This window comes from Mercenaria mercenaria, chromosome 17 (genome assembly GCF_021730395.1).
Source record: "Mercenaria mercenaria strain notata chromosome 17, MADL_Memer_1, whole genome shotgun sequence".
In the NCBI taxonomy this organism is placed as follows: Eukaryota; Metazoa; Mollusca; class Bivalvia; order Venerida; family Veneridae; genus Mercenaria; species Mercenaria mercenaria.
In genome coordinates this window covers 42047799-42071363 of record NC_069377.1, presented here as the reverse complement: position 1 = coordinate 42071363, position 23565 = coordinate 42047799, and the positions used below count along the sequence as shown (strand labels likewise).

General features: G+C 34.7%; 1 protein-coding gene across 4 annotated transcripts in view; it reads left to right on the top strand.

Moving 5' to 3' along the window:
* LOC123537582 (1-phosphatidylinositol 4,5-bisphosphate phosphodiesterase eta-2-like) overlaps window positions 1-23565 on the top strand; it is an 80461-nt gene that overhangs the window by 30328 nt on the left and 26568 nt on the right. For all 4 annotated transcript variants that reach the window (XM_053528023.1, XM_053528022.1, XM_053528021.1 and 1 more), the window contains exons 2-6: window positions 960-1115; window positions 7313-7383; window positions 17235-17386; window positions 17693-17822; window positions 19018-19130. In XM_053528023.1, coding sequence (XP_053383998.1) covers window positions 960-1115; window positions 7313-7383; window positions 17235-17386; window positions 17693-17822; window positions 19018-19130 — 622 coding nt within the window. The remainder of the gene's footprint in view (window positions 1-959; window positions 1116-7312; window positions 7384-17234; window positions 17387-17692; window positions 17823-19017; window positions 19131-23565) is intronic.

Here is a 23565-nt window from a genome sequence, read left to right as displayed (position 1 = left end):
GCAGATTCAGATTCCATTCAAACTGTGTTCAGGTTTCATTCAGACTGTGCTCAGATTCTGTTCAAAGTGTGTCAAGGTTCCATTCAAACTGTGTCCCATGTTCCTATGCTCAGAATCCATTCAGACTCGTCAAGTTTCCATTCAAGCTGTGCTCAGATCTTGTTGAGACAGCTCAGTTAGGTTGTGCTCATGTTCTTTTCAAACTTCTCAGATTGCGCTCAGATTTAGTTTTAACTGTGTTGAAATTGAGTTCAGATTATGCTCAGATTCGCTCCTGTAAACAAATTTCCTTCATAATAGTACAGTATATACAGTAATTGTGCATAAGAGACTAAATAACTGTTATTTATCTTATTAACTTCAGATTTTTATTTTCTTAAAAATATATACAGTGACAGTTAGTTGCATTATTTTGTTTGTTATAATTCAACAACAAAAATTATGTTATTTTATAAAAATGAACTGTAAACATTAATTCATCATTTTGCCTGTAAAATGGTTTCATATTAATCATAATATCAAATCTATGGATATACCCAATGCATGTTGAGACATTATGATCAAAAGCACTGATATCATAGATATTCCTCATTGATATGTTGCAGGATTTCTGCTAGTCTGGCTGCCGACTAGATAATCTTTTTTTTTTAGAAAAAAAATAATTCTTTTATATATTTTGACTTCATCAGTCTTGGCTCTGATTATCTAAACCAGATTTGCACAGACCGTATGTTTTGAGAATAAAAGGGATATAATGATACAAAATTTGTATTGCCTCAGGAGTTATCTCCTGTGAACAAAACATAAGGTCTGAACACAGACTAGATTTCAGTTCATTTTCTCGAACATGGCTTATCTTGGAAGCAAAGACAGAATAAATATACACATGTAAATCGATGAATACCAATTATTGTTTTGTGTTGATAAAAGATTTGAATCTTTTGTTCTTCTGTTTTCAGTGGATGCATTGCTGCATGAACTCAGTCGTGGTGCATTGCTTCACAAGATAAAGGGCGGAGGAATTCTGTACACTCGAGAGTTCTTCCTCGATAGTAAATCACTCAGGCTCTTCTATACTGGATCACAGAGAAGATTTAGGAAGAAAAGTACCTCCTGTAAGTGAATTTGTATGCTTGAGAAAAAATTTAATTCAGAATCAATTGTTGAGTCAAAGCTTTCCTGATCAACTCAATATTGCTCAACTCTTACTGGTAATATGAGACTCACACTTTTTAGCTTGACTTTTTCGGGGTTGGTTAACCCTTAGCCTGCTGCAGCCTTTGCAAACAGCTTGGAACCAGATCAGACGCCGATTAAATCGGCGTCTGATCAGGTTCCAAGCTGTTTGCTACTCTGACAATATTTCTTCCAATTTTGGAGCAAATTGAATGAACTTAACAATTTTAGCAGACGACATTTCCAGCAGACGACAATTTACCTAGCATGCTAAAGGTTAAGCTGATTTGCACTTGCATATTTATTGGCATCCATGTCCCGATTTGGTAAAGTTTTATATATATAAAGTTGGTATTTCAGTAACCACTCGGATTGAAACTTCACACACTTCTTCACTTTCATGAATTGACTTGCATTGCACAGGTTCCATAACTCTGTTTTATTAGCTGATATGAGCTTGAAGTTCTCATGGTGAACTATTGTGACCACGCTGTGTCAGTCGTCTGTTGTGCTTCCGTCTGTCTGGCGTCAACAATTTCTTTAAACAGCATCTCCAAAACCACAGAATGGATTTTTATGAAACTTGGCCTAGATGTTCCTTGGGTGGGTCTCTATATCAAAATCATTCAAAGTTTTGCTAGGTTGCACATATGGGCCGCCAGAGCTAAAAACAGCATCTCTTAGAACTGCTGGTCCGATTTTGAAATAATTTCACACAATTGGTCCTTATGTAACCTTCTAACAACTTTGGTCAAAATTCGGATTTGTCAAAAAACATTACCGCAAGGGGGCTTGGTCAATTTTCCATATATGTATGTAGTGGAAACTTTAAAAATCTTTGTGTGTGAAACTGCTAGTCCTATTTAAAATAACTTTACTCAGATGGTCCCTTGTGTGACCCTCTACAAAGACTGTTTGAATTATTCTGATTCATCTAAAGATATGACTGCCAGAGAACTTGGTCACTGTCTCTTTTTTATATAGTGAATTCTTTGAAAACCTTCTTGTGTGAAACTGCTGGCCAGATTTAAAATAATTTCACACAAATGGTCCTTGTGTAACCTTCTACCAAAACTGTTCAAATTATTTTGATTAGTAAAAAAAACATGACTACCCAGCATGCCCATTCACGCACTGCAGTACGTGAATCACGTACAAAATATCAAATGCACGCATAAAAATCACTTGTTGGGGGTACATGCACGCAGAGATTCGGAACTCTAGTTCAGCTGCAATATCGCTGTTTATTTCATCGCGCACTTGCCAATTGTTTGGTATGGTCTAAAACGCAGATCCGGTCCAAGAACGTTATAATTTCGTTTCCATCACCGAATTCTCGGCGTAATTGTCAGCTGTATAGAGGGGTTTGGTAAATGTTTTAGTCGGACGTCATACGGGTCGTGTGCAAAAAAAGAATGGATACGAAACGCAAAAAGGCATTTTAGCTTTAATAAACTCAGCAAAAGGTTAACAGTATTTTATTTTCGATATTTAACTGCAATTTTGATACACATTGCATATCTGTAATAGTTTGGCCATTTATTATTGATGGACGAATTTTACCAGTCTTCAGTTGACTGTATGTTATTTCGGACGAATCGTGTTCCGTTCACGAAATTGGGAATACATGAATCTTGCTGAAAAATTATTTATATTTAGTATAATATAGGGAGGGGTGTTTTGATTCAGAATTTCCTATCTTAACTTTGGAAAAACATTTTACTTTTTCTAAAATTATCTCATCTGTTATACCCCACCCACGAGAGTTCTGTATGAAGAAAACAACAACAAAAAACAAACAAAAAAAACATGTAATATACAAATTTCAGTAGTTAAATAGAAAATTTTCAGATCTGCCATGTAGTGTACCCCCAAATTTTGAAGTGTACCCCTATTTTGCAAAAGCAGGGTGTACATGTACCCTCAACTTTAAAAATGAGTGGGCATGCTGCTACCTACATGTATGCAATACTACAATTACCGCACAGTATTATGGCGTTTTTATTTTTAGCAACATGTCAATAAACAATCAGTACTTAGCAATCTCTTTTAAAACAGAACATATTGGAAGTAAAATCAATAGATGGTTTGATGGCGCAGTAGGTTGAGTGGATAGACATGTAATCATTTTGTAGTGATAGTTTTGATGGTTCGAACCTAGCAACTGCCATTTTTTTTTTTTTTTTTTTTTGCATTCAATTTATATACATGTACTTTGTGTAAGTTTGTTTTTCTCTGGTTTCTAATTTATTCATGAAAGCCTAAAAAATGTTAGATCATATTTAAGATGAAGAGTATTTAAACATGATTACGTGTTAACAGTGACATATATAAGTAAGTGAACAAGTAAGTACTAGATTAACTAACTTGTATTGTTTTTGTTGAATCGTATTGAAAAAAGTATTAGATACAGTTTTCAAAATTCTTTTTTACGGGTCCGGAAATCGAACGCCCAACGAAAAAGTACAAGACGGGGACCAATACCGCTTGGCCAACGCGGAATTACTGCTTGCAACGTAATCGTTACATGTATTAACTTAAATTTATGCTTTTGTTTTGTTTGTTTACATTTCAAAGCGCCTTATTACTGTGCGATACCTATAGATCATATATTATTGTCTATGAACCTGTACCATTATGTTATACAAACACACATGAAGCCTTTTACACAGGTGAGCACTTAAGAGTCAATGCCCCTTTTGTTTTAAATTTTTACAAAATTATGCCCCATTTTCATCTTTGGAATTTTTGGTTAAGTTTTTAGCTCATCTGATTTTTTGAAAAAAAATGTTGAGTTATTGTCATATCACTAGAGTGGCTTTGGCATTGCCTGGTGAAGTTTTATGTTTAGGTCAGCTTTTCTCCTAAACTATCAAAGCTATTGCTTTAAAACTTGCAACACTTGTTCACCATCAATAGCAGACTCTGTACAGCAAGAAACATAACTCCATTTTGATTTTGCAAGAATTATGGCCCCATTTGGACTTAGAAAATATCAGATTTCTTGGTGAAGTTTTGCGTTAAGGTCAACTTTTCTCCTTAATGGTCAAAGCTATTGCTTTAAAATTTGGAGCAGTTATTCGCCATTAAAAGCTGACCCTGCACAGCAAGTAGGCCTGCCTTAACTCTACATTGCTTTTTGCAAGAATTATGTCCCCTTTTGCACTTAGAAAATCTATTATACTGAGACAAAAAATCAGATTAGGGTCTGCACTCGCAATGCAGTGCTCTTATTGTATGTTACAAGCTGTTATCTCGAGAACGCTTGGGCCTAGGATCATGAAAGCTGATAGGGAGGTTGATCATGACCAGCAGATGACCCCTATTGATTTTGAGATTAGTAAGTCAAAGGTAAAGGTCACAGTGTCCCAGAACAGTAGAACTTTTTTTGCCAAATAACTAGAGAATGCTTTGGTCTAAGATCACATTAATTTTGCTATTGAGGTCATTTATCACTGGTAAACAGTTAAACCGTTTCCGGATGATAACTTGAAAAATAAAACATATTTCAGGTAATAACTCAAGAATGCTTTGGCCCAAGATCTTCAAGCTTGACTTGAAATTTGAGCATGACCAGTATTGATTTTGAGGTCAGTAGGTCAAAGGTCTAGGTGAAATTGACCCAGAACAGTAGAACTTTTTTGCCATATAACTAGAGAATGCTTTGGTCTAAGATCACATTTGATACGGTCATTTATGACTGGTAATTTTAAATGACCCATAATTATTGATTTTAGGTCAGTACGTCAAACGTCCAGTGCACAGTGACCAAATAATTTCTGTTCCTTATGCAGTTACTGAATGCATCAAGGGGGCATTTCATGTTCTGCAAGCTCTTTTTACATAGTAATGCCTCCTTCCAACTTTTATATTCATTGATTTAATTTTCTTTAGTGACAAGGCTTCGAATAGTTGAGCATTGCTGGCCACCAACAGCTCTTTTTTTACTGTTGACTTTGTATTTTGTGAACACCTTTGATGAAAACAGTAATGTTTAGATGGTTCAGAATCTGTGGTTAAACAAATCATTTATAATGAAGACGAAATGTATAACTGTTGTCTTAGTTACTCTGCATGTCAACATACGGGTATTCCCCTGTGGAAAAGGTTCGTGAACTTCATGAATTTATTCATGAACAAATTCATGAAATAGTTCATGAATAAATATTCATGAGAGTCAAAATTTATGTTTCATGAATTAAAAATAATACATGAACAAGTTCATGAATATTGAAATTCATGGAACATAAATTTTGATTCCCATGAATATTTATTCATGAATTTTAATTCATGAAGAAGTTCATGAATATCGAAATTCATGAAACATAAATTTTGATTCTCATGAATTTTAATTCATGAACATGAATATTGAAATTCATGAAACATAAATTTTGATTTTCATGAATTTTTATTCATGAACTATTTCAGGGTCTTGAAAACTTGTGACATTTCAAAAGGATTTTATAGTTTTTAAAATGAACGATTTATGACAACACCATAATTACTTACTTGATATTCAGTATACTCATGTTCCTTTTAAACCATTCCTAACTGTAGTATGATAAATATTTTCTTCTTATTTCTGCACAAACTTCTCAAAAATTGCTGAATCACATGTGCAAAGAATTTCCCAGCATGCAACAAAATAATGGAAACTGATCATGTGACATTATGAATTTAATGTTCATGAACATTCACAAACAGTTCATGAACTTATTCATTATTGTAAAAGGTAATAAACCTAATTTTTATGTTTTATGAATGAAAACAGTTCAGAAACTCACAATTGGGTTCAAGATCTGGTACTGAATTAGAAAAAGGTTTTGAATTTTAGTACTTTCAATGAACCTGTGTTCATGAACAATTTTGGTTCTTAGTCTAATACCAACAGTAACTGTTCAGGAACTGGTAAAATTCTGTAAGTTATTGAACTTGTGCAGTTTTTGAACCAATGGTCAAGAACATCATTGTTCTAGAACCACAGTCTAAGAACTGTTATGCTGGTTCAGGAACAGTTCTTCAAGTTCTTCAGAAGTTCTTGAATGTTCAAGAACTTAATACTAGTTCTAGAAAATCTTTTACAGGGGAAAATCATAACCCTGTAGTTCCTGAATCACAATTTGAATCATTATCTGAATTTCATTTTCAAGTTCATGAATTTCTTAAATTATTTAATGGATTTTCTGAAATGTTCATGAAGTACATTTACAAGTTCATGAAATGAAAGTAATTTTTCTTGAACTTGAGAGTTAATGAATTTAAGTAAGTGAACTTTTCCTTGTAGTTCATGAACTTTTTTCTTACAAATTCATGAATAAATTCATGAAGTTCATAAACCTATTTCACAGGGGTAATGTTAATGGTCCTGGTACAATCCTATGTAATAAAGCTAAACAGCTTGCAAGTGCTATTTGTTTCGCTGAAAACTGGCTGTGACATGTCTCAAGGATTGCCCACAGAATCTGTTGTAAATACTTCTTTATAAATTTTTGTTGCCCACCCCCACCCCCCCTCCCCCACCCCCCACTCCATATAGGAATATTATTCAGCATGTGAAGTTTTGCACCTGGGGTTTGTTTGAGAATTTAACATCTCCTTCCCCACTCCTACTCTCCATCACCACCCATCCCCCCTACCCACCCCCTAAAAAAATAAGAAAAGTAAAAGAAATAATAATGAATAAAAATATTTTTTACCCTTTCACTTTCTTTTATCTTGTGTTTCTTGGTGATATTTTGTGGTATGCATACAACCAGCCTAGCCTCCCCTTATGTCTCACACCCCCAGTCGGAGGTACTATAAAAGTTAACTAATAGTTTTGCATTGTCAGCAAGTAACATATAATCGTATGGTGACAGGAGGTGTGGGCACCAGTGTCCTGAGGACATCTAGTCTTTTTCTTCAAGTAAACAACTTTTACACTTGAGGAAATATTAATCATATAGTTATATCTTTTGTTGTCATCTTGGATACATTCAATTCAAACCTAGACTGATTACCTTTCTACCCTAGCAAACCTGGTATTTCTACAATATTTTTTCTCTAAACTGAAATGATAAATGTACGTTCCAAAATTACATCCATTATCACAAAAGGGTAGTTCTTTTTTACATAATTTGTTACTTTTTGTATGCAGGGCCTTTGTCGTCGATAGAAGAGGTTAGAGAAGGTGAGAAGGATTATGCCAAGCGCCTGGATCACCATGATGTAAGTTGAAAACCTACAGAAATATTTCTGCAACTGACCTCCCTTTCTGTGTCTGTATTCACAAGAAGTCAGGCATTTTCTCTTGAGTATTTGAATCATTGAGGGAAAGGGACCCTGAGAGATGATTAAATTTCTGCTGACACTAGCAAAGTTTTATTATCATGTTAAAAAAAGTCTTAATGAGTATCAAATTTTGGTTCTTTATGAAGTAAATAAAGAAATAAATACAGCTTAATAATATAAAGGAATGAAACTTCTTTGAATGCAGTGTTATTCTGAAAGATACTCATAAATTACTGTGGTAAAGTGTCATTTTAATATGCGGTTTCACATTATTGTACCAGTAAATAGAGGAAAATTGATATGCAGCATTTTTAGCATGCCACTAAAAATAAATGCACAACAGGAAAACATTTTTGAAAAATTGCCAGATTAAAAATTTAAAATAATTCGTATTCTGTTTTATGGAAATTTTGAATAAAGATGAAAATTGGTGTTAAATTGTAGTACCATAATGTTTTGGTTTTTTTCTGCATTGAAGAAAACTTCAGATATCTCATCTGACATGTGCACATGGCCACATGCATCATAAAAATTTGAAAACAAAGAAATAGCAGAAAGCTTGCCAAATCTTGAGTTAAATCCGCACAGAGCTTGAAGTTTTTTACTGAAATTTTCCACCCACTACACCAACCACTCCTTTCCCCAAAAAATGGGAGGGAAGTTCCCCAATATGATAGGATACGATTTTGATGTAATCAAGTTTAAAAGGTTTGCTGAGACCTGGGAAAATGTTAAACTATGACTAAAGCAATATCATTTTAACTTGTTTTTGTCCATTTCTGTTATAGGTCTTCACTTAATTTTAAAGTATTATTAATTGCTTTGAACTACAGTTCTCCTGGGACAATTAGCATACTGGTTGGAATCATTTTTATTAATTTTCCACCCCCTACACCAACCACCCCTGTCCCCCAGAAATGGAAGGGAAGACCCCCTATATGACAGGATACGAATTTGATGTGTGCAAGTTTTAAAGGTTTCCTGAGACCTAGAAAAAATGATAAACTACAACTTACAGCAATATCATTTTTAACTTGTTTTCATCCAATTCAATTATAGGTCTTCACTTAATTTAAAAGTATTATTGCTTTGAACTACAGCATTGTAGTTATTGGATGCCAATTACAATCACTGAGATTACTCCGGGACAATTAGCATACTGGTTGAAATCATTTTTATTAATTTGTTGAATTATTCATGTTCAAACAACCATTGTATTTCATATGCTCGAGCTATAATATTACAAGTAATTTGAGCTCTTACACAAGGTTCTTCACATCTTCATAAAATACATTCATTCAAAAATAAATTCTTTTGAACTATTATTTCGTATTTATGCTCCTGTTATTATGTCTCTCACCACACAGTGGTGTGGGAGACATATTGATTTACTCCAGTCTGTGTGTCTGTCTGTCTGTCACAAAGCTTGTCCACACTCTTTAGTCGAAAATTTCTCATCAGATCTTCACCAAACTTCAACAAAATGTGTCTGCCAATAAGTGCTTGGCCAAGTTCGATAACTAGCCAAATCGGCCGAAGCACTTCGGAATTATGGCCCTTGAATTACCAAAATCACTCAGATTTCTTGCGTAGTTTTACCTCCAAACCGACCCCTATACTACTAGTAGTATAGGGGTCTTTTTGGTGTCAAGAAAGCGCATGCACATGTGGATTCAGTAAACAGTATATAAAGACTGACTTACTATTTAGATGATTAGGCAGTTGTGGGAGACATGCACTTTTCTCAAAAGCATCTCTAGTTGCTGTATGTTTAAGGTGAAAAAAGAAGGTTTCATAGCCTACATCTCTCAACTGTCTAAATCTGCCAAGCATAGAACCCAACTGAACTAAATAATGGCAAACTGTCTAAATCTGCCAAGCATAGAGCCCAACTGAACTAAATAATGGCAAACTGTCTAAATCTGCCAAGCATAGAACCCAACTGAACTAAATAATGGCAAACTGTCTAAATCTGCATAGAACCCAACTGAACTATTGAACTAAATAATGGCAGACTCAGTTTGATTGAGTCTGTTTGTAAGTAGAAATGTGCAACACCCCTCTTGCTGAATTTTATTATTCAGCAACTTGAATGAACTGCATGATCCCAAAGGAACAGAAATGAGTCCAAGTGCATGGGCAACTTTTTACATCTCCTGCACAACACTAAAGATAGTTATTGTGAAGGTTAATCTATCCTTTGGAAGCATAAAATGCAACCAAGCAAAAGAATATCAATAAAACCTGTACAAAGAGGCCTCCTTTTGAAGTATAGAACACAACCTAGCAAAAATAATAGCAGACTTAATGGTTTGAATGAGTCTGTGTATCAGAGGTAATGAAATGTGCAGTACCTCACACACCCTCTACAACCGGTTTAAGCAGAACTCTATTATCCATTATATTAAGCATTGAATGGACTCAATGATCCAAAAGGACCAGATCTTAAAAAACCTTGAGTCGAGACTTATTGTGAGAGTTTAATTGCTCAGTAAGGAAGTGAATACAGACACTCGCTCTTCAGGTCTTAGGTTAAATATTATACAGTTACAGATGACCAGTATCAGTTAAATCATTGTTTAAAACGATCAAACTGATTAAAAGAGACTGCTGTTGTTGTTTTTGTTACAATAAAATGAGGTAAATCTACTATTTCCTGTCAGTTTTGCACTAATTCTGTGCAGTCCAGTTCTGAAAATAAAAGTTGAATGGGTAATTTCACTGACTTTACTTGAAAAAAATTTGAAACTTACAAAATATTTATAACTTGCATTTTAATTTTGACATTTTCATTTTATAATTAATTGAAAATTTGCAGGTGGATTAAGTACCTAGTAATGCTATTGAAGGTGTGGAATAAAATATTTAAGAAAAGCATATCCTTGTTGATAATTACAGTAATTGTCTGCTTGGATCAGTTTTCATGAATTACCAACCTTTATACCAAGTATTTGGGATTCTTTCTGGTATGTTTGTCTTCGTATGAGTTTATTTAAGTTATAACAGTCCACTTACAGGTCACCAACTAGTACTATTAATGTAACAGGGGCCTCCGTGGCCAAGTGGTTAAGGTCGCTGACTTCAAATCACTTGTCCCTCACTGATGTTGGTTCGATCCTCACTCGGAGCGTTGAATTCTTCATGTGAGGAAACCATCCTTCTGGCTTACAGAAGGTCGGTGGTTCTACCCAGATGCCTGCCTGTGATGAATTTATGCACAGAGGGGCACCTGGTGTTTTTCTCCACCATCAAAGCTGGAAAGTAACCATATGACCTATAAATGTGTCTGTGCCACGTTAAACCCAGCTAAAACAGAACAAAAAAGCATATTAGTTCTCTTTTTTACGGGGTTGAGGTAGTTACATAATACAGTCAATATGTTTGTTTGATTTCCTCTTATGTGCTGTCAAGTAGCTACACCTTCTTTCTAGCTCTGATACAGATTCAGAAGCGTCTGTGCAAATTTAATGGTCCCATGTTTGATCTTTCACTCAGTCATACTTAGTTTTAGTCATCTTGATTTGTTTGTGAAGAGATTTGGAAGGAGTTTTTATGGCCACAGTTACAATACAAAATGCAGTCAACAAACGTGCTAAACAAAGATAGCATTTAGTGTTTATTATCCTCTTTTATTATAATATATGGTCAGTATTCAGTAGCAATCTGACTAAAGTACATATCCTATTACGCTACGCCTAGGATCTGACAACGAGCTATTGATAGCCTCGTTCTGACGACCCTTCCACTAGCCAATCAAAAGCTAACTTACAACATTCTGCAAGCTTTAAAAAGCCTTGGTTTTTGATATCAATAATTTATATGTCAAAAGATGTCAGATAGCCGGTTAGCTCAGTCTGCAGGACATTTGCTCTGTAAGCGAGAGGTCCCGCGTTCGAGCCCTGGATTGAGTGCAAATTTTTCTTACTCTTTGACATTTGAACAAGTTGTCTGATTGGTTCAAATAAAAATAGCAATACTGGAAATCCAAAATATACAGAAGACAAATGTGAATAGGTCGTTCTCAGATCTTCGTGTAGAAGATCAAGTACTTTAGTCAGATTGTATTCAGTAGTTATGAGAATGTTTTGGCTTGTGGTTACCATTTAATTTTGCATTATTTGCATGAATGACCTTATGTTACCACTACACTCCTAAATATGTTAATATATAGGATATACCTTGCTTGATTAGCCCTAGGCATGTCTACATCTCAAATATTAGGCGCATTTAGAGCACAGCAGGTTAAAATTCATGTAAGGTTTTGTATTATAATACAGTCTGATACATGTGTATAATGTCTCATGTAGTTTTGAAAGATGTCAATAGATAAAATCAGCCGCATGTATTAGCATTCTTTTTCTGTATGATAATTAAGCCATTAGCTAATTATTCCCAGTAATATATAGGTGTTGTTTGAAAACTCACATACCATCACAACATCGAGGTCATGTTTGAAACTGTGTTTATTTCACATCAAAGCATGTAATATGCGCACCAACAAAATTATAAGTCATATGGCAACTTTATCGCTTCTCAATGGGGAGGAGGACCCCTGGTGTCCCTCCAAACATTACTGTAAGCACGGATGGGCACGTGGGTAGAACATTGAGCTGATTGTCTTCATCACATGAAAGAATTCTACATAAAAAACAAGGTCTCAGACCTGCAGCCATTGAAAGTTTCATGTTGCTGTAAAAACCAAATTTCAGGAAAGTGTGAAGTAGTTAGGCATAAAAAAAAAATTGTTTGTTTCCGGTATCCCGACCTACCTTAAATATTTGGCCCGACCCTAAATGTTTTTATGGCCTTGGAGAACATTTTTTTCAACTTTTTGACAAAAAGTTGCAAAACTGCACTTTTTATGCTTTAAACATGGTCAGTGATGTTATAAATCAACTTACTGATGCTCTAGAGGCATAACCCCCCATTTGTATTCATTTTTTGACACAAAAATAATTTCCGAAAAGTCTCGCTTAATAAAAAAAAAATCCAAAAAAAAAAGTTTTTCCGACCTACCTACCCTGATTTTTTTTTAGCATGTTACCGGAAACAAAGAATTATTTTTTTTAGGCCTTAGTATTCTGTTATCTAGTTAATGTAAAGAGAGGTAACTTGACACTTTCTTTAGTTATAACAGCAATATTTTGTTAATAGTTGTTGAATTCTTAAAACAAAATGCGGATTTTTGTATTTTATTTTAGGTTTGTTCTTTAATGCAGGTAAAAACAGTCACTAAATGATGTGTATGATTTCTGCTTTAAAAATGAAATCTGTAAAAATGGTCTTTAATTTAACACATAATTACCTTTACCTGGAATAGAAAAAAGACTATTATACACATATTCAAATGAACAACTCTGATTGATATTGAATTATCTGCATTTTCTTTGAAAATAGAAATTGGCTAAAATTTTGAGGGGCAGTATTTTATTTTTTGACATTATCAGGTACTTGAAAATTTCACATGTTTGTCCTTAGCAAATATTTTAGATGTGGGGTCTGTTACCATAACACACAGTATGGCATTTTGTAAACATTTTTGACCTAGTAGATATATATTTTCTTCAAAGGATTCATATCTGTTAGACCCTTACTTTAGATAAAATTTTCAGTTTCTTGCTTGAATATTTTTAATGTAATTGCAATATGAAACAGCTGTAATGAAATTACATTGAATAATGATGTATTTTTTATTTATTTTAAAAAGACTTTGAATGAGGAGGAACTTCGTTTTTCGTGCACATAATTCTAACTTGTGAGGTCATTAAAAGTTACTATTTTGATCTATCAAATATAAGGTTTCTCCTGAAGTGCAGTTTTGTTTAGGATCCATATATAAACTATAATCATTTAAAAGGTTTTCAAGTAAAATCTATTTGAAGTTTTGAAATATTTTTAATAAGGCTAATTTTATGGCCAAAAATGTTTTTCCCAGTTGTAAACATCTTGCAGATCGAGTCACACTTTGTTAGAAATTTTACAAAAAAGTTTTCTGTGTAAATGTTGCTTTTTTATGCTGCTAACTAAATTTATAACAATCTGTTCACAGATAGTCATTATTGAATTTTTTTAGCTCACCTGAGCAATGCTCAGGTGAGTTTTTCTGATCGCTCGATGTCCGGCGTCTGTCGTCCGTCGTCTGTCGTCTGTCGTCTGTCGTCCGTCGTCTGTCAACATTTAGCTTGTGTATGCGATAGAGGCTATATTTTTCAATTAATCTTCATGAATATTGGTCAGAATGATAACCTTGATGAAATCTAGGCCGAGTTCGAAAATGGGTCATCTCGGGTCAAAAACTAGGTCACTAGGTCAAATCAAAGAAAAACCTTGTGTATGCGATAGAGGCTGTATTTTTCATTTAATCTTCATGAATGTTGGTCAGAATGATAACCTTGATGAAATCTAGGCCGAGTTCGAAAATGGGTCATCTCGGGTCAAAAACTAGGTCACTAGGTCAAATCAAAGAAAAACCTTGTGTATGCGATAGAGGCTGTATTTTTCATTTAATCTTCATGAATATTGGTCAGAATGATAACTTTGATGAAATCTAGGCCGAGTTCGAAAATGGGTCATCTCGGGTCAAAAACTAGGTCACTAGGTCAAATCAAAGAAAAACCTTGTGTATGCGATAGAGGCGGTATTTTTCAATTAATCTTCATGAATATTGGTCAGAATGATAACCTTGATGAAATCTAGGCCGAGTTCGAAAATGGGTCATCTCGGGTCAAAAACTAGGTCACTAGGTCAAATCAAAGAAAAACCTTGTGTATGCGATAGAGGCTGTATTTTTCAATTGATCTTCATTAATTTTGGTCAGAATGATTGCCTTGATGAAATCTAGGCCGAGTTCGAAAATGGGTCATCTCGGGTCAAAAACTAGGTCACTAGGTCAAATCAAAGAAAAACCTTGTGTATGCGATAGAGGTGGTATTTTTCAATTGATCTTCATGAATTTTGGTCAGAGTGATTACCTTGATGAAATCTAGGCCGAATTCGAAAATGGGTCATCTGGGTTCAAAAACTAGGTCACTAGGTCATATCACGTAAAATCCTTGTGTATGCGATAGAGGCTGTATTTTTCAATTGAACTTCATGAATTTTGGTCAGAATGGTACCCTTGATGAAATTTAGACCAAGTTCGAAAATGGGTCATCTGGGGTCAAAAACTAGGTCACTAGGTCAAATCAAAGAAAAACCTTGTGTATGCAATAGAGGCGGTATTTTTCAACTGATCTTCATGAAATTTAGCCAGAATGATTACCTTGATAAAATCTAGGCCGAGTTCGAAAATGGGTCATCTGGGGTAAAAAACTAGGTCACTAGGTCAAATCGAAGAAAAACATTGTGTATGCAATAGAGGATGTATTTTTCAATTGATCTTCATGAAATTTGGTCAGAGTGATTGCGTTGATGAAATCTAGGTCGATTTTGAATATGGGTTATCTGAGGTCAAAAACTAGGTCACTAGGTCAAATTAAAGAAAAATCTTGTGTATGCGATAGAGACTGTTTTTTTTTCAATTGATTTGTATGAAATTCGGTCAGGTTGATTGCCTTAATGAAATCTAGGTCGAATTTGAATATGGGTTATCTGAGGTCAAAAACTAGGTCACTTGGTCAAATCACAGAAAAAACTTCTGTATGTGATAGAGGCTGTATTTTTCAGTTGATCTTCATGAATTTTGGTCAGAATGATTGCCTTGATAAAATCTAGGTCGAGTTTGAACATGGGTCATCTAGGGTCAAAAACTAGGTCATATCTAAGAAAATGCTTGTTTTATCGCAAGAGACCAATTTTTTGGTCCAATCTTAATGAAAATTGGTCAGAATATTTGTTTCCATGAAATCACTAGGTCAAACATGTTTTACACTGTTACGGAGTGTTTCTTAGGTGAGCGACCTAGGGCCATCTTGGCCCTCTTGTTTATAGAAATGGCATCTCAAATGGCTGAAATTTACAGTGGAAAATGAATTCTTACCTAATCAAGATACTTTGAAAATTTAAAAAGATCCAGTTATCACCCTAAGAGTTCTTTAGAAAGATGTGTAATATCAGTGGTATTGTCTTATATTCACCATTACCCTGCTAAATTTCTTTAATGAACTTGTCCATCTTTCAATTTGGACAGTACCATTAACTGTTAAAAGGGGTGCTGACCAAAAAGATACTGACTGAATGGCGGACAGTGCAGATCTTGATCAGACTGCACAGATGTGCAGGCTGATCATGATCTAAACTGGTTGTAAAGGCAGAATCAATCGTGTCCAACATGATAAGAGTTAAAAGAAAAATTATGGGGAAAACCTTTTTATAGAAAAGGTGCATAAACAGTAGTTCAGTGAACACTTTTTTTCATGCGATAAACATTGTTCCATGCTTATGTTTGAGACAGTATGTTACTCAGTAGACTACAGCAAATGTAGGATGTAAAGACCAACCACATCTCCCAGAAGTTAGATTGTAATCTGTTGAACTTCATAATGTTTCAATTTATTTGATAGCATGATTATAAGACACACCCTGGTGAATAATAATGTTACATTACTAAAGGCTGGTATTAAAATGATTTAATGTGCAATTTCAGTGCAGTTTGAAAGTGACGATATGGACCATGCCATGGGAAAACCAACATAGTGGCTTTGCGACCAGCATGGATCCAGACCAGCCTGCGCATCCGCGCAGTCTGGTCAGGATCCATGCTGTTCGCTTTTAAAGCCTATTGGAATTGGAGGAACTGTTAGCGAACAGTATGGATCCTGACCAGACTGCGCAGGCTGGTCTGGATCCATGCTGGTCGCAAAGCCACTATGTTGGTTTTCCCATGGTGCGGCTCAAATTATTATGGACTTGTCATTTCTGAGAGTATATGTTGCCTCTGACATTTTAAACAGGTTAATTTTAGAAAAAACTTTCTCTGACAAATCGGGATGGCTAAATGATCGCCTATAAAATTGGGCTAGCAATAATCTTACCTATCAGTTATTTTATTTAAAGGCTTTTGAGTACCTGCTGTTAGCTTTAAATCATTAACTTAGGTCATGCTTCTTTGCTCAGCTACAAGTATTTTAAATAAAATATTAATTTATACAGTATTAAGTAGGTGTAGGTGGAACCTTACAAACCTTTGTAATTTCTAAATCTATATGTTTTATCATTTTCTATGAAATAGGTTTTATAGCCATTATCTGACATGGGGGTAATAAGGACATCTACATATTCAAATGTATTGAAGCATTCAGCGAAAGTTAACATAAAAAGATATACATACACTACATGCACAATGTTTAAGCATGATGAATGACAACTGCAGTACACAGTGATGTACAGGGTGTTCCCAAATGGATTTTACCAATTCTTAATATGTATTCTAGTAGTATATAACTAGTAGTATAAATAGTTTCAGATACTGTCTCTTAAAATTATTTCCATGCCTAATCACTCATTATTTTCATTGAACTGAAGATATGATTAATTTAAAGTTGGTAATACAGAAAAGTATTTTTTGTTGGCACTTATCTTCAAATAATTATATGCACTTTGAGAATAAAGTGCAGTATGTGCAGGGGTTAGGGGAAGGGGCCCAGGCCTCTGATTTGGGGAACAAATAGCTTGGTTTTTGGGCAAAGGGGAATAAAAGACCTTATGTAAAGTCAGTTTTTGGGGAACACTGCATGATTTAAAAGAAATTTGCTGAGGGGAAGGGGCCTATAAACAGCCACTATTTAGAAGGAAAAAAAAAACCACTGAGTATGTGATCATGTTAAACATTGTTACATGTTGATTTACAGAGAGGGAAGGCATTTTGTGTGGTGTTTGGGTCCAACCATAACGTCCTGTATCTGCTTGCTCCAAACTACGACATCAGGGACAAATGGATCAAAGGGCTTAGATATGCTTTACAGCTCAATCAGTTCCTTAAACAGAAAGAAAGTGATAAATTGTAAGTTTGTAAATACAGAAGTATTTTACTTCAGTGTTTTTGTATTTGACTGCTGTTTTTTGAGTGCAACCATTATGAACATTTTGGGACGTTTTCTCAATCTGATGCATGTATTTTATATTTTATGCATGATCCACAAACGTATCAACATGAATGGAAATACTGTTATCTGTTCTTAAATTTCTGTAAAGCTACTAAACCCTTAATACTAAATAAAAATAAGTTCATTGTCCCCTGTTTTATTTTTATTCATTTTTTATCACTTCCTGAGTATGAGAGGAATAGACCATTTTGCTATTATTTCAGCTGGATCTGTGAAGCATTTGACCGTGCTGATAAAAATTCTGACAACAGACTCGATTTTGAGGAGGTTATGACATTGTTAAAGGGCCTCAATGCCGACATGGACAGAGGTTATGTCCGGGAAATGTTCAATGTAAGTCTGTTTCATGTTTTTGTACATGCAAATCAAGTGGATGAAAATGTATATTGACCGTTTTCTTCATACATTTGGATTTATATAATATTTATGCCCCCTCCCCCTTCAAAGAAGGAGGGGTATATTGTTTTGCAGATGTCGGTCAGTCTGTATGTAGAACAATCTGTTTCCAAATGATAAATCAAGAATGCTTGGGCCTAGGATCATGAAAGTTGATAGGGAGGTTGGTCATCATCAGCAGATTGCCCCTATTGATTTTGAGATCAGTATGTCAAAGGTCAAGATCACAGTGACCTGGAACAGTTAAAGGTTTCTGGATGATAATTCAAGACCGCTTGGGCCTAGGATCATGAAAGTTGATAGGGAGGTTGATCATGACCAGCAGATGACCCCTATTAATTTTGAGGTTAGTAGGTCAAAGATCAAGGTCACAGTGACCCCGAACAGTAAAACGGTTTCAGGGTGATAACTCAAGAATGCTTGGGCATAGGATCGGGAAAGTTGATAGGGAGGTTTTTCATCACCAGCAGATGACCCTTATTGATTTTGAGATCAATAGGTCAAAGGTCAAGGTCACAGTGACCAGGAACAGTAAAACAGTTTCCGGACAGTATTTCAAGAATGCTTGGGCCTAGGGTCAGGAAAATTGATAGGGAGGTTGGTCATGACGAGCAGATGACCGCTATAGATTTTGAGGTCATTAGGTCAAAGTTCAAGGTCACATTTGCCAGGAACAGTAAAACGGTTTCCGGACAATAACTCAAGAACGCTTGGGCCAAGGATCATGAAAGTTGATAGAGAGGTTAATCATGACCAGCAGATGACCCCTATTGATTTTGAGGTCAGTAGGTCAAAGGTCAAGGGTACAGTGACCAGGAACAGTTCAACCGTTTCCAGATGATTACTTGAGAACGCTTGGGCATAGGATCACAAAACTTGATAGGGAGATTGGTCATGACCAGTAGATGACCCCTTTAGATTTTGAGGTCAGTAAGCCAAAGAGCAGGGTCACATTGACCCAGAACAGTTAAACCCTTTCCGGACAATAACTTGAGAACACTTGGAGAAGTGAAGAATTAACACAGCTTATTTCTTAGAACAGTGGTATCATGATTGTTGGGCTAATCATATTTATATGCAGTCCATGTGATTAGCCATACATTGACATATCTAATTTTGCATTTTTCATCAGGCTGCAGACTGTAGACGAGTGAAAGGGGAAAAACCCACCTTAGATCGTGAAGAATTTGTGCAGTTTTATACTGTACTTACAGAAAGACCAGAAGTTGAGGAATTATATGCAAAGTAAGTTGTTTTGTTGTAATCGCCTTTGCTTGGTGTACATGATATCAGACTAGTTAGGTACTAGTAGGCTTTTCCTACTACCATACAGTTAGCATACACAAGCTTGGTAGCCATGAAAATATTTATTTGGGTGAAATTTGCTCAGGCATTGGTTTATGTTACACAAATAGAATACAATCAAATGTCAGCATTGAAAAGTTTAATATAGATGTTTAGTGGGAACTTTAAAAATGTTTCTGTCAGAAACTGCTAGCCCAGTTCCAAAATAATTTCACAAAACAAAATGTACTATAGGTGATCCTTTAAGAAGAAAGTTTTGTCAAAAAATATGACAACTGCAGCTAAACAATATAAAACTCTTTACCTCTTCTGAACACTGTTGATTTTGAAATAATGTCACTGAAATGTTTCATGTGTGGTCATCTTCTAAGATTGTTCAGATAATTCACATTTGTCAAAAACTGTGTAAGGGGATATGGTCTAGGGATCAATATAATTGCACCTTTACTAATCCTACCAGGTGTTCTGTATTACAAAAGTGCTTCTATTGTGACATTTTGATACAAGCAAAACTGTATTATCTGCACTATAAAATACTAACTGGTATTTCATTTTATTATCGGCTTGTTAAAAGTTAATTTTTTACCATAAATAAGTTGACAAAATCATAGGAAGCAGGTTTTGAGTGGTAAATCAAACACATGAATAAACCGTTTTCATTTTCCACTCATTTGTGTAATTGCAAGGGAAGTAAACTAATAGATGTCTCTTCTTATAAGTACTAGCCCAAGGCAAGAGTTTTCATTTTTTGCGGATCACAACTTCTAATCAAAAATTAAAACTTCTGTTACTGATATTAACAAAACTGTCATAAATTTCACATTTGTGAAATCATTTTTGGTTATTTCAAGGACTTAGAAATCAATTTCAAGACTTTATTTAATGTATTTCTTCATTGAAAATTTTAGGGTCTATCTCTATATGGTCATTTAAAGTGAAAACTTAAAAAACTTTCATGTGAAGAACTGCCAGCATGATTTTGAAATGATTTCTCACACATGTTCCTCTATCAAGATTTTTAAAAATGATTTCAGTTCATCTAAAAAACCTGGCTGCTAGAGAGGGTGTGTTTTTTCCCTATTTTTATAAAAAAATCTTGTCAGAAACAGCTTAGCAAGTTCTGAAATGATTTCACAGATATTTTCCTAGAGTGACCCTCTCTCAAAATTGTTCAAAAAAAAAGTCCCCAATGGTTGAAGCTAGTTGTCTCTGGAAATCTGCAGACCAACTTTGAAAGCAGTTTGGCAACATTTTTTTTTCTATGACTCTTATTTTAAAATTGTTACCTGATTGAGCTGTAAAACTCAGGCGAGTTGCCTGTGACCATTATTGCTCTCTTGTTTAATATCAGCATTGTTGCTTACTGCTATAACATCCCAGATAAAACCTGTCAACAGAGCTACAAATATATTATTGATTGGCACTGGTACAAAAACTGATATTTGGATCATATCCCATAGGAAAATATTGCTAATGTGTTTCCATTCTGTATAACAATGAAATAAGTGTAAGTATACATTAGACAGTACTAGCTAGATTGTTCTGTCATATCTGGTCTTGTCTCTGTAATGGATTGTTATATTAACAAATTGAAAGTTTATTACCTAGAACATAATATGGTGTGACAAAGGACCCCACATAAAGATTTTTGAGCCAGTTTTGCTACTGTGTTCAGCAGTGTTAAAGATTGAATGTGAAAAAAACATTATCAGAACCCCTTAATTCCTACATGGTGGTTTGTGAAAAATAAAATCATGCAAAGACAAAACACTGCAACAGTCTCCTATATTTACATGAAACTTGATGGTGGATAAGATTATTGTTTCCAGAAGAATAGATATTGAAGTTTTTGCAATCTTGCACTTTTAGTCAGCAGGGAGAGCCCAGATCTATGGACAGTTCAGTCCCCAAGTTAGTGAGGCGTAGGTTCTCCATGACAATTGATTAAAGACATTGTGTCTCAAATCATTCGTCCTCCACCTCTGATTCATGCGGAAAGTTGGCAGTTACTTGCAGAGAACAGGTTTGTGCTGGTACAGAATCCAGGAATACTGGTTAATTGCCAGCTGTTACATAACTGAAACACTGTTGAAAAACAATGCTAATCCCAAAACAAACAAACACAGTCATGTGCTATTAGTAAAATGTTACAGTGATTAACTCAGTTACCATTGATTAAAATTAAGAAGCTGTAATTAGTACATAATTGATAATATTTAACAGGCCTTTTTTTCATCAATTTGGGAATGCCACCGACACTGGTGGAATTGGGAAAATGCTCTCAGAAATTGTCTTAATTGGGACAATTTGCAAATTACCAAAATCTACATAAATGTGTTTTTGTGTGAAATATTAATGAATTGCATTTCAGTAATTGTTCAACTGTATTATAATTTACCTAAACATACATACAAATTGGCAAAACTATCTTAAAACAGCAAAAACCCTAAAAGGTATAATCATTTGGGAATTTTAAATTCAACTTTGGGAAAAAAACATACTTTTTAGCTCGACTAAACGAAGTATAAGGAGAGCTATCCTACTTGCCCCGGCGTCGGCGTCTTTCCGCGTCCCCACCTTGGTTAAAGTTTTGGTGCACTTTCTCTTTTTTCAACTTATCTCTGTAATTACTTGATGGATTTGATTCAAACTTGAAATACTTATTCCTCATCATTATCCACATCAGCTGACATAAGGGCCATAATATTTCATGAATTATCCCCCCTTTTCACTTAGATTTTCAGGTTAAAGTTTTGATGCACTTTCACTCTATCTCTGTTATTACTGAATGAATTTGATTCAAACTTAAAATAGTTGTTCAGCATCATCACCCACATCATATGACACAAGATGCATAACTCTGGGACCATTTTATCATGAATTATTCCCCCTTTTTACTAAGAATTTCAGGTTAAAGTTTTGGTGCACTTTCACTCTACCTCTGTTATTACCGAATGGATCTGATTCAAACTTAAACAATTGTTAAACATCATTACCCTTATCATATGACAGAAGGTGCATAACTCTGGGACCAATTTTTCATGAATTATTTCCCCTTTTTACTTAGAATTTTAGGTTAAAGTTTTGATGCACTTTCACTCTGTCTCTGTTATTACTGAATGGATTTGATTCAAACTTAAAATAGTTGTTCAACATCATCACCCACACCATATGATGCAAGGTGCATAACTCTGGCAACAATTTTTCATTAATTATTCCCCCTTTTTACTTAGAATTTTAGGTTAAAGTTTTGATGCACTTTCACTCTGTCTCTGTTATTACTGAATGGATTTGATTCAAACTTAAAATAGTTGTTCAACATCATCACCCACACTATATGAGACAAGCTGCATAACTCTTGCACCAATATTTAATGAATTATGCCCCTTTTTGCTTAGGATATACTTATATAGTGTTTTGATACATTTTATCTTTACCTCTCTTATTACTTTTAGTTGATATTTTTGACATAGACTCAGGCTATTGTGCAATATCTTCATCCACAATTGGAGTCATTAAACACTCCAGTGACAGCTCTAGTTTCCTCAGATGTGCCCAGTTTCACTATCTAGCATCGAAATAGTCGAGCGCACTGTCTCCTGTGACAGCTCTTGTTTGCATTGGGATTACCTCCTTTTACAGGAGTTAGATTTATAGGGAAAAAAAGCCCTGTATTAAATATGTAACAAAAAGGTAAATATATATGTATTTTTAGCAATTCATATAGGAGTTAGTCACTTCAAAGAAAATTGAAATGTTTTAAAGGATGGTGTTTCCACACCTCCCATCCTTCTCCCATCCCCAATCCCTTCCCGGTCTCAGAACTTTATAATGAAAAAGGTAACTTTGATTAGAATGATCTTTAAACAGAATTACTTTAGATATTGGTAAAATCACTCACCCAGCGTTTCATGGGTAGTAAAGTATATCTTGAGATAATGTCATTAAGTAGGAGGAACGGCCTGGGAGTGTGAAATATTTGGAATATTGATCAGTGAGAAATCTCTTCATTCATAATTTATACTGGCTTGGTCTCTATTATATCTCTTGATCTATGTTTACTTAATATTGTTTGTTGTCATATAATCCACTTGTACACAGATTACAGAGAAATTTCATGGAGGGAATTTGTTCGATTCAGTTTCATTTTATTTCATAATACAAATTTGAAAATTGTGTTTTATTATAAAGATGTAATTTTAAGACTGCAGTTGAACCTCTGTCCTTGGCACCTTTGAAAAGCAAATATCAACATACAAAGGCTGATTTTTTTTTATACAAGTAAGCCAGTGTTTTAGGAAATTAATCTTTCCATATTGACCAAAAAGATTTTTTTTCTTCCAGAAGTGTTGTCCCACACAGGTTTCATTGTACC